Source organism: Hemitrygon akajei, chromosome 7, assembly GCF_048418815.1.
Source record: "Hemitrygon akajei chromosome 7, sHemAka1.3, whole genome shotgun sequence".
Classification (NCBI taxonomy): Eukaryota; Metazoa; Chordata; class Chondrichthyes; order Myliobatiformes; family Dasyatidae; genus Hemitrygon; species Hemitrygon akajei.
The window spans coordinates 163143534-163156169 of NC_133130.1; the positions used below are offsets into that span (position 1 = coordinate 163143534).

The 12636-nt window shown below is 42.6% G+C and overlaps 1 protein-coding gene across 1 annotated transcript in view; it reads left to right on the top strand.

The window, feature by feature from the left end:
- LOC140731126 (syntaxin-binding protein 1-like) overlaps positions 1–12636 on the top strand; it is a 134140-nt gene that overhangs the window by 101349 nt on the left and 20155 nt on the right. The window contains 2 exon segments of the mRNA XM_073052443.1: positions 6039–6140; positions 7994–8079. Coding sequence (XP_072908544.1) covers positions 6039–6140; positions 7994–8079 — 188 coding nt within the window.

Sequence of the window (12636 nt, forward strand, 5' to 3'; positions counted from 1 at the left end):
TTGTTATTTCTTCAAAAAGTTCAAACAGATTTGTCAGGCAAGGTTTTCCCTTGAGGAAACTATGCTGACTACAGCCTATTTTATCATGTGCCTCTCCTTAATAATTGACTCATAAGAACATAAGAAATAGGAGCAGGTTAGGCCATCTGGCCCATTGAGTCTGCTCCACTATTTAATAAGATCATGGCTGATCTGGCCATGGACTCAACTCCACCTACCTTCCTTTTCGTCATAACCCTTAATTCCTCTACTATGCAAAAATCTATCCAACTTTGCCTAACATATATTTCCTGAGGTAGTCTCTACTGCTTCATTGGGCAGAGAGTTCTACAGATTCACTACTTTCTGGACAAAGCAGTTCCTCCTCATCTCCATCCTAAATCTACTCCCCCTGAATCTTGAGGCTATGTCCCCTAGTTCTAGTCTCACCTAGCAGTGGAAACAACTTTCCTGCCTCTATCTTATCTACCCCTTTCATAATTTTATGTTTCTATAAGATCTCCTCTCATTCTTCTGAATTCCAGTGAGTACAGTCCCAGGTGACTCAATCTCTCCTCAGAGTCTAACCCCCTCATCTCTGGAATCAATCTGGTGACCCTCATCTGCACCGCCTCCAAAGCCAGTGGTATCCTTTCTCAAGTAAGGAAACCAGAACTGCCCACAGTACTCCAGGTGCAGCCTCACCAGTATCCTGTACAGTTGCAGCATAACCTCCCTGCACTTAAATTCAATCCCTCTAGCAATGAAGGCCAACATTCCATTTGCCTTCTTGATAGCCTGCTGCACCTGCAAACCAACCTTTTGTGATTCATGCACAAACACTCCCAAGTCTGTCTGCACAACAGCATGCAGCATTTTTTTTACTATTTAAACAATAATCTGCTCTTTCATTTTTCCTTCCAAAGTGGATGACCTTGCATTTACCAATATTGTATTCCTTCTGCCAGATCCTTGCCCACTCACCCACCCTATCTATATCTCTCTGCAGACTCTCTGTATCTTCTGCACAATTTGCTTATCCACTTAATTTAGTATCATCAGCAAACAGATACATGGCACTTGCTCCCCTTTTGAGCCTATACCAATTTGCACATGGCTCAGGAAGTAATCCAGAGATTACCACCTTTTGGTTCTACTTTTAAAATTTAGTCCCCAGCCACTCAAATTCCTTCAACAGAGTCTCTTTTCTCGTTCTACATATGTCATTGGTACCCACATGGACCACAACAACTGGATCTTCCCCTCCTACTGCAAATTCCTCTGCAGGTCAGATAAAATGTCCCAAACCCAGGCACCAGACAGGCAACACAGCCTTCAGGAAGCTCCATGCTCACGACAGAGAACTCTGTCTATTCCCCTGACTATACTATCCCAAATTACCACTACATTTCTATTCTTTCCCCTCCTCTTGAATGGCTTCCTGAGCTACAGTGCCACAGTTAGTTTGCCCAACCTTCCTACAACCCTCACTCTCATCCACACAGGCAGCAAGGATCTCCCTGTGGACAAGCTCAAGGGCTGAGGCTCCTCCAGCACTGTCTTTTGGATCCCACTAACCACCTCACTCGTAGTCACATCCTCTTGTACCTGACCACAGACCAAATTTGAGGCAGCTAATCTGATGGGTGTGACTACCTCCTGAAACAAAGAATCTAGGTAAGTCTCCCCCTCCCTGATGTACCGCAGTGTTTGAAGCTCAGATTCCAGGTCATCAACTTTGAGCCCGAGTTCCTCAAGCAGCCAACACTTGCCACAGTGGAGTCCACCGACTCCCACATCATGCAGCTACAGCACATCAGTTGATCCAGCATCATCCCCACTTTATTTAATTAGCTGCACTGAGCACCACATAAAGCTCATTTGCTAAACTCTTTGACCTGACCTGTGTGAAGCTCTCTCTCTTTGCGAATCGATTAGGCCATCACTAATGCACTGAGCCCCACAAGATGCTCTTTTTTTAAAAAAACTTTTCTCCCCAACCTGCGCAAAGCTCTCTCTCTCTTTGAATTGATTGGTCCACCACCAATGTGCTGATCCCCGTGAAACGCTCCTTTTTTAAACTCTTCTCCCCGACTTGTGCGAAGCTCTCTCACTCTGCAAATCAGTTGATACGCCGCTAATGCCTTCAACATCTTCCCAGCCACTGAGGTCAGACTAGCCGACCTATAGCTTCCTCTGCCTCTCTCCCTTCTTGAAGAGTGGCATGACATTTGCAATTTTCCAGTCTTCCGGAATCTTTCCAGAAGCTAGTGATTCTTGAAAGTTCGTGACTGATGCCTCCACAATGTCCTCAGCCACCTCTTTCAGAACTCTGGGGTGTACACCTTCTGGTCCAGGTGACCTTTCAGTTTTCCAAGAATTCTCCTCTCTAATAAAGGAAACCATGACCTGGAACTTCCATCATACTGCTTGTGTCTTTCACAGTGGTGCTCCCTCTGGTGCTCTCCTCCTCCATTCTTTCTCCCTAGGCCTCCCATCCCATGATCCTCTCCCTTCTCCAGCTGTGTATCCCTTTTACCAATCAACTTTCCAGCTCTTAGCTTTATCCCGCCCCCTCCTGTCTTCTCCAATCATTTCAGATCTCCCCCTACCCCTCCCACTTTCATATCTCTTACTATCTTTTCTTTCAGTTAGTCCTGACAAAGGGTCTCGGCCCCAAATGTCAACTGTACTTCTCCCTATAGATGCTGCCGGGCCTGCTGTGTTCCACCAGCACTTTGTGTGTGTGTGTTGCTTGAATTTCCAGCATCTGCAGATTTTGTCATGTTTGAGCTTTTCTTTCTTTTGCTTTCTCTGAGTGAATCCACTCTTTGTGGAGGCCTTGAAGAGCTAAAGCCTTAAGATCATCACTGTGACTATGTCCACTCTGATGACGGCCAATGTGATTGCCCTTGCCTTCATTATTTGGCTTACTAATCAATCCCAAATGCTGAATTGTTGCTGGTCAAAACTCCATTAAGCTGCCAAGACCCGCTACTGCCTTTGTCCTTAGGCAGTGGACCTGATTGAAGTCCCCTCCTGTCCAAACTCCAAAGTCAGGATTAGCCACTGGTCAAAGCTTTACTACTGGGACCCTCATACTGTAAAAGGACTAGATGGGATCGAGTTTGTCAAATGTATTCTGGAAAATTTTCCTAATAAGTACATAGAATTCCCAATGGGAGAGTCTGCTATTAGGGAATGAGACAGGGCAGGTGACGGAAGTTTGTGTTGGTTAACACCTTGCATCGAATGATCCCAATGCCATTAGTTTCAAAGTAAATATGCAAAGGGATAGTTCTGGTGTGTGGGTTGAGATTTTAAATTGGAGAAAAGCCAATTTTGATGGTATCAGAAAGGATCTGACAAGTGTGGATTGGGACAGGCTGTTTCTATTTTCTGGCAAAGGTTTTCTTGGTGAGTGTTTTTCCCATTATACCACTGGTGTTTAGGGCAGCAATGAAGGTCTTCTATTTCTGGCGGAGTTCAGGGCTTCCTCTCAGTTTTCACCACTGTCAGTCACGCAAGTCTCAGATGCAGACTCAGGAATACCTTCGTTCTCAAACGTAGAAGGAATCTTCATTGCTGTTTCCATTACAGTTTTGTTTTACCAGTCAGAGTTGTTAGGCTTGAGCTGAACCCTCCAACTCAGAGAACCAGTGGACCACTCTTAGTCTGGCCTCTACACTTTGAACTGTTTGCCATAGGTGACCCTACCAAGAGCCTAAAGCCTTTACTCCGGCCAGCATAGGTCCTCGGGTCACTCAGTCACCAAAGCCTCCAAACCCAACGACAAGGCTATGGTCCTCTTTGGAGGTCTTGGTAAGTGGAAGGCCTTCAAAAGAGAGATTTTGAGAGTACAAAGCTTGTATGTGCCTGTCAGAACAAAATATAAAGATAACAGTTTTAGAAACCTTGGTTTTCAAGAGATATTGAGGCTCTGGTTAAGAAAAAGGAGGAGGTGTATTGCAGGCATAGGCTTATAGGAACAAATGAGGTGCTTAAAGATTATAAGAAATGCAAGGGAGCACTTAAGGAAGTAATCAGGAGGGCTAAAAGAAGGCATGTGATTACCTTATCAAACAAAGTGAAAGGGAATCCTAAAGGATTCTACAGATATGTTAAGAGCAAAAGGATTGCAAGGGACAAAATTGGTCCTCTGAAAGATCAGAATGGAAATCCATGCGAGGAGCCAGAAGAGATGGGGGCGATCTTAAATGAATGTTTTGTACCTGTATTTACTCAGGACGCATGGTCTTCATGGACTCTATACAGATTACAGAGGAGGAGGTGTCTGCTCTCGTGAAGCAGATTAGGGTGGATAAATCCCCATGGCCTGACAAGGTGTCCCCTTGGAGCCTGCGGGAGGCAAGTGGAGAAATTGCCGAGTCCTAGCAGAGATATTGAAATCATTCTTAGTGACAGGTGAGGTGCCAGAGGATTGGTGGATAGCTGTTATTGGTGGAAAGTGTTATAGGTGTTATTGATTGGTGGAAAGGCTCTATAAATAAACTAGGAAATTATAGGCCAGTGAGCCTGACATCAGTAGTGGGAAAAGTATTAAAGGTATTCTAAGGGACCAGATATACGAGTATCTGGATAGATGTGGACTGATTAAGGATAGTCAGCATAACTTTGTATGTGGTAGGACATGCTTAACAAATTTTATAGAGTTTTTTTGATGAAGTTACCAAAAAATTTGATGAAGGCAAGGCAGTGGATATCGTCTACAAGGACTTCAGCAAGGCATTTGACAAGGTCCACATGGAAGGTTGGTCAAGAAGGTTCAGTTGCTCAGCATTCAAGATGCGGTACTAAATTGGATGAGACATTGGCTTTGTGGGCAATGCTAGAGAGTGGTAGTAGATGGTTGCCTCTCTGACTAGAGACCTGTGACTTGTGGTGTGCCACAGGGATCGGTGCTGGATCCATTGTTGTTTGTCATTTATATCAACAATGTGGTTAACTGGATCAGCAAAGTTGCAGATGACACCAAGACTAAGGGTGTAGTGGACTGTGAGGAAGACCATCATGGCTTGCAGTGGGATCTGGACCAGCTGGAAAAATGGGCTGAAAAAATGGCAGATTGAATTTTATGCAGACAAGTGTGAGATGTTGCATTTCCGTGAGATCAACCAGGCTAGGTCTTTCACAGTAAGTGGTAGGGCACTGAGGAGTGTGGTAGAACAAAGGGATCTGGGATTACACATCCATAATTCTTTGAAAGTGGTCTTAGGTTGATAGGGTTGTAAAGAAAGCTTTTGGCATACTGGCCTTCATAAATTAAAGTACAGGAGATAGAATGTTATATTGAAGTTGTATGGGACATTGGTGAGGTCTAATTTGGAGTATTGTGTGTAGATTTAACCACCTACCTATAGGAAATATGTAAATAAGATTTAAAAAAACAGGGAAATTTTACAAGTATGTACAAGGTCGGAAGGATCTGAGTTATATGGAAAGTTTGACTAGGTTAGGACTTAGGGGTATTGATAGAGTAAATGCAAGCAGGATTTTTCCACTGAGACTAGGTGGGACTACAACTAGAGGTCAGAGGTTGAGGGTGAAAGCTGAGAAGTTTAAGGGGAACATGAGGGGAAATTTCTTCACTCAGAGGGTCATAAGTGTTTGGAACAAACTGCTAGTGCAAGTGGTGCATGCAAGCTCAATTTCAACATTTAAGAGAAGTTTGGATAGGTACATGGATGGTAGGGGTATGATGGGCTATGGTCCCAGTGTAGGTCGATGGGAATAAGCAGTTCAAAATGTTTGACACTGCCTAGATAGGTTGAAGGGTCAGTTTCTGTTCTGTTCTTTTCTATGACTCTAAGCTTAGCAAATGCAGGATGAGGCCACAATCTGGCACTCACCCGTTGGGAAGGGCATGAGATCCTAGGAAGGGTGTTGGAACTGCTCTCTGATTCTGTAATACTGATTGATAAGACATGAGCATAAATCCTAGGGGCATACTAAATGTTGATCTCTTATTTAGCACCGAAAAACTTACAAAAATTTTATGAGTTAACTCTGGATAAATTCACTTTCTGTTCGGTGTTCAGTCAACTTTGCGCCGTAGGAACAAGCCAGAACGCAAGGAGAGGATCAGTGAACAGACTTATCAACTGTCTCGATGGACACCGCTCATCAAGGACATCATGGAGGTAAGTGTGTTTCTGTTGACTCTCAATGAATAAAGCAGTTTACTAATTTAGCAGTTTCAGAGTTCCTTGAGATCTGAAATTTGGTCATCAGATTTTAGCATCCTCTGGAGGAGTGAACAGTTGTTTTACATTGTTCTACAATGAATCAGCCATGAAGAAATAGTGGAGGAGACTCAATGGGCCAAATGGCCTAATTCTGCTCTAATATCTTATGGTCTTATGGCTTTATGTTCCTAGCTAAGGCTTTAATCCAGTGCTGTTTAATGATCTAATAGAAAGAGCAAAGAACTTATAGTTAGTAACCAGCACATGGAATCAGAGTCTTCCATCCATTAAGTAGTTGGCACTAAGGCAGCTTCCATAGGGTGGTGAATTTGTGGAATTTATTACCACAGGCAGCTGTGGAGGCCAGGTCATTGGATGTATTTAAGGCAGAGCTTGATGGGTTCTTGATTGGACATGACATCAAATGTTACAGGGAGAAGGCTGAGGGGGAATAAAAAGGATCAGCCATGATTGATTGGCAGAGCAGACAAAATAGGCCACTGGCCTAAATCTGCTTCTATGTCTTTGTGGCAGCAGTACATTGCAATACATGATCAAAATAGAAAAAAAATTGTATATGAAATAGTTAAATTAAACTAAGTTGTGCTAAAACAGAAGAAAAGTAGTGAGGTAGTGTTCATTGGTTCAATGTCCATTTAGAAATCAGATGGCAGAGGGGAAGAAGCTGTTCCTGTATGTTGTCAGGCTTCTGTACCTCCTTTCTGATGGTAACAATGAGACAAGGGCATGTCCTGGGTGGTGGGGGTCCTTACTGATGGATGCTGTCTTTCTGAGGCAGCACTCCTTGAAGATGTCTTGGATACCACGGAGGTTAGTACCCATGATAGAACTGACTAATTTTACCAATCTCTGCAGTTTACTTTGATCCTGTGCAGTAGCTCCCCCCCCCCCCCACCCACCCCCATACTGGACAGTGACGTAGCCAGTCAGAATGTTCTCCATGGTACATCTGTAGAAGCTTTCAACTGTTTTAGATGATAAGCCAGATCTCAAACTCCTAATGAAATACAACCACTGTATTGACACCCAGGAACTTGAACTTACTCACTCTCTCCACTTTTGATCCCTTTACGAGTATTGGAATGTGTTCTCTTATCTTACCCATTCTGAAGTCCATAATCAGCTCTTTGGTCTTACTGACATTGAATGGAGGGTTGTTGCTGTGACATCACTCAACTAGCTGGTATATCTTGGTCCTGTATGCCCTCTCATTACCATCTGAGATTTTTCCAACAATGATTGTATCATCTGCAAATTTATAGATGACAGTTGAGCTGTACCTAGCTACACAGACTTTGAGATTTAAGCATATACTTGCCACATAAGTAACAGAAAGTATTGCGGATGTTGCAATATTGGTGAGATATTTTGCAATCACAAACACTCCTAAAAGAACAATTACTCTACTATAATGAGTACACACGATATGCAATGTGGGTAGAGCATGCACAATCACGTGTTTGCAAACCTATATACATGTAAACGCAATACACACTGTAAAACGGTGTGATATTTTCATAGCCCTTCTAAAACTTGATTACAAAAAATGGTGTGTAATAGGGAAGTTTAATATTGATTTTCATGATCAGCAGCCCAAAATCAATAAGGTATACAGTATACAGGAAGCAAAATCTTTGTTGTCCAGTGGAAGCTGTAATTAGGAACAGAGTCCAAACCAGGTCTTGCTGTGAGAAATAATGATAATTCTTATATCATTCTGGTCTGCAATAGAAAGCTATTACACTTCTGTTCTCCAGTTCATTTTCCCTAAACTGTTTGTCCTGCAGGATGCCATTGATGACAAGTTGGACACTAAACATTACCCGTATATCTCTGCCCGTTCCACTGCCTCATTCAGTGCCACTGCTGTCAGGTAAAGTTTCTACACCCACCTGAGAGGTGCTTGTTCAATTCCTTGTTGATGAGTAAATATCTATGTTTTAATAACTGAAGTATTCACCTAATCTGTGGTTTTGCTGATTCTGATGGTCTGCAGAGACTAAAGGTGGTTTAATAGCTTAAACTGATTTGCTGGCATGTAGTTGCTCATGGAAACAGGTTGTGTTTAGTGATTAGGTGAGAACATTTGCCGGCCAATATATAAATATCCCATTCCAAGGGTTTGCAACAAACTAACTTCAAATGTGCTGAGAGAAGAAGCACTCCTAATACACTGAAAGGTGCAGGCCACAGCTTGTTTTCGTAGAGTCCTGTGCTGCTCGAAGCTGGGACTTACTGTAATTCCAGCATCATTCACACTTCCCACAACAGGTTAGAAAACCAAGGATAAACAATCCCAGCAGCGAGGAATCAGTGCACAGTCGGTGCAGATTTGCAGAGTTAATGTATAGTACAACATTGCATAGTCAGCATAGATCAGTAGTGTTAATGTACAGGACAGTGTAGGATCAGTGTACAGTCGGCATAGATCAGTAGTGTTAATGTACAGGACAGTGTAGGATCAGTGTACAGTTGGCATAGATCAGTAGTGTTAATGTACAGGACAGTGTAGGATCAGTGTACAGTTGGCATAGATCAGTAGTGTTAATGTACAGGACAGTGTAGGATCAGTGTACAGTCGGCATAGATCAGTAGTGTTAATGTACAGGACAGTGTAGGATCAGTGTACAGTTGGCATAGATCAGTAGTGTTAATGTACAGGACAGTGTAGGATCAGTGTACAGTCGGCATAGATCAGTAGTGTTAATGTACAGGACAGTGTAGGATCAGTGTACAGTTGGCATAGATCAGTAGTGTTAATGTACAGGACAGTGTAGGATCAGTGTATAGTTGGCATAGATCAGTAGTGTTAATGTACAGGACAGTGTAGGATCAGTGTACAGTTGGCATAGATCAGTAGTGTTAATGTACAGGACAGTGTGAGTCAGCATAGATCAGTAGTGTTAATGTACAGGACAGTGTAGGATCAGTGTACAGTTGGCATAGATCAGTAGTGTTAATGTACAGGACAGTGTGAGTCAGCATAGATCAGTAGTGTTAATGTACAGGACAGTGTAGGATCAGTGTACAGTTGGCATAGATCAGTAGTGTTAATGTACAGGACAGTGTAGGATCAGTGTACAGTTGGCATAGATCAGTAGTGTTAATGTACAGGACAGTGTGAGTCAGCATAGATCAGTAGTGTTAATGTACAGGACAGTGTAGGATCAGTGTACAGTTGGCATAGATCAGTAGTGTTAATGTACAGGACAGTGTAGGATCAGTGTACAGTTGGCATAGATCAGTAGTGTTAATGTACAGGACAGTGTGAGTCAGCATAGATCAGTAGTGTTAATGTACAGGACAGTGTAGGATCAGTGTACAGTTGGCATAGATCAGTAGTGTTAATGTACAGGACAGTGTGAGTCAGCATAGATCAGTAGTGTTAATGTACAGGACAGTGTAGGATCAGTGTACAGTTGGCATAGATCAGTAGTGTTAATGTACAGGACAGTGTGAGTCAGCATAGATCAGTAGTGTTAATGTACAGGACAGTGTAGGATCAGTGTACAGTTGGCATAGATCAGTAGTGTTAATGTACAGGACAGTGTAGGATCAGTGTACAGTTGGCATAGATCAGTAGTGTTAATGTACAGGACAGTGTGAGTCAGCATAGATCAGTAGTGTTAATGTACAGGACAGTGTAGGATCAGTGTACAGTTGGCATAGATCTGTAGAGTTAATGTACAGGACAGTGTGAGTCAGCATAGATCTGTAGTGTTAATGTACAGGACAGTGTAGGATCAGTGTACAGTCGGCATAGATCAGTAGTGTTAATGTACAGGACAGTGTAGGATCAGTGTACAGTTGGCATAGATCAGTAGTGTTAATGTACAGGACAGTGTAGGATCAGTGTACAGTCGGCATAGATCAGTAGTGTTAATGTACAGGACAGTGTAGGATCAGTGTACAGTTGGCATAGATCAGTAGTGTTAATGTACAGGACAGTGTAGGATCAGTGTATAGTTGGCATAGATCAGTAGTGTTAATGTACAGGACAGTGTAGGATCAGTGTACAGTTGGCATAGATCAGTAGTGTTAATGTACAGGACAGTGTGAGTCAGCATAGATCAGTAGTGTTAATGTACAGGACAGTGTAGGATCAGTGTACAGTTGGCATAGATCAGTAGTGTTAATGTACAGGACAGTGTGAGTCAGCATAGATCAGTAGTGTTAATGTACAGGACAGTGTAGGATCAGTGTACAGTTGGCATAGATCAGTAGTGTTAATGTACAGGACAGTGTAGGATCAGTGTACAGTTGGCATAGATCAGTAGTGTTAATGTACAGGACAGTGTGAGTCAGCATAGATCAGTAGTGTTAATGTACAGGACAGTGTAGGATCAGTGTACAGTTGGCATAGATCAGTAGTGTTAATGTACAGGACAGTGTAGGATCAGTGTACAGTTGGCATAGATCAGTAGTGTTAATGTACAGGACAGTGTGAGTCAGCATAGATCAGTAGTGTTAATGTACAGGACAGTGTAGGATCAGTGTACAGTTGGCATAGATCAGTAGTGTTAATGTACAGGACAGTGTAGGATCAGTGTACAGTTGGCATAGATCAGTAGTGTTAATGTACAGGACAGTGTGAGTCAGCATAGATCAGTAGTGTTAATGTACAGGACAGTGTAGGATCAGTGTACAGTTGGCATAGATCTGTAGAGTTAATGTACAGGACAGTGTGAGTCAGCATAGATCTGTAGTGTTAATGTACAGGACAGTGTAGGATCAGTGTACAGTCGGCATAGATCAGTAGTGTTAATGTACAGGACAGTGTAGGATCAGTGTACAGTTGGCATAGATCAGTAGTGTTAATGTACAGGACAGTGTAGGATCAGTGTACAGTCGGCATAGATCAGTAGTGTTAATGTACAGGACAGTGTAGGATCAGTGTACAGTTGGCATAGATCAGTAGTGTTAATGTACAGGACAGTGTAGGATCAGTGTATAGTTGGCATAGATCAGTAGTGTTAATGTACAGGACAGTGTAGGATCAGTGTACAGTTGGCATAGATCAGTAGTGTTAATGTACAGGACAGTGTGAGTCAGCATAGATCAGTAGTGTTAATGTACAGGACAGTGTAGGATCAGTGTACAGTTGGCATAGATCAGTAGTGTTAATGTACAGGACAGTGTGAGTCAGCATAGATCAGTAGTGTTAATGTACAGGACAGTGTAGGATCAGTGTACAGTTGGCATAGATCAGTAGTGTTAATGTACAGGACAGTGTAGGATCAGTGTACAGTTGGCATAGATCAGTAGTGTTAATGTACAGGACAGTGTGAGTCAGCATAGATCAGTAGTGTTAATGTACAGGACAGTGTAGGATCAGTGTACAGTTGGCATAGATCAGTAGTGTTAATGTACAGGACAGTGTAGGATCAGTGTACAGTTGGCATAGATCAGTAGTGTTAATGTACAGGACAGTGTGAGTCAGCATAGATCAGTAGTGTTAATGTACAGGACAGTGTAGGATCAGTGTACAGTTGGCATAGATCAGTAGTGTTAATGTACAGGACAGTGTGAGTCAGCATAGATCAGTAGTGTTAATGTACAGGACAGTGTAGGATCAGTGTACAGTTGGCATAGATCAGTAGTGTTAATGTACAGGACAGTGTGAGTCAGCATAGATCAGTAGTGTTAATGTACAGGACAGTGTAGGATCAGTGTACAGTTGGCATAGATCAGTAGTGTTAATGTACAGGACAGTGTAGGATCAGTGTACAGTTGGCATAGATCAGTAGTGTTAATGTACAGGACAGTGTGAGTCAGCATAGATCAGTAGTGTTAATGTACAGGACAGTGTAGGATCAGTGTACAGTTGGCATAGATCTGTAGAGTTAATGTACAGGACAGTGTGAGTCAGCATAGATCAGTAGTGTTAATGTATAGGACAGTGTAGGATCAGTGTACAGTTGGCATAGATCTGTAGTGTTAATGTACAGGACAGTGTAGGATCAGTGTACAGTTGGCATAGATCAGTAGTGTTAATGTACAGGACAGTGTAGGATCAGTGTACAGTTGGCATAGATCAGTAGTGTTAATGTACAGGACAGTGTAGGATCAGTGTACAGTTGGCATAGATCAGTAGTGTTAATGTACAGGACAGTGTAGGATCAGTGTACAGTTGGCATAGATCAGTAGTATTAATATACAGGACAGTGTAGGATCAGTGTACAGTTGGCATCCGTAACTAGAGTTAATGTACAGGACAATGTAGGGCTGGTGCACAGTTGGCATAGATCACTAGACTTAATGTAGGGTCAGTGCACAGTCAGTCGGTGTAGATATGCACAGTTTGAATTAGTTTGGCAGGGGGCTGGGAACCAGATATCTAGGTCAGTAAGGGAAGGATTGGACCAGAAGGTAGATGTCAAGGAAAATATTGAAAGGCAAAATCGAAATAACAAATTAGATAGTTTGAAGG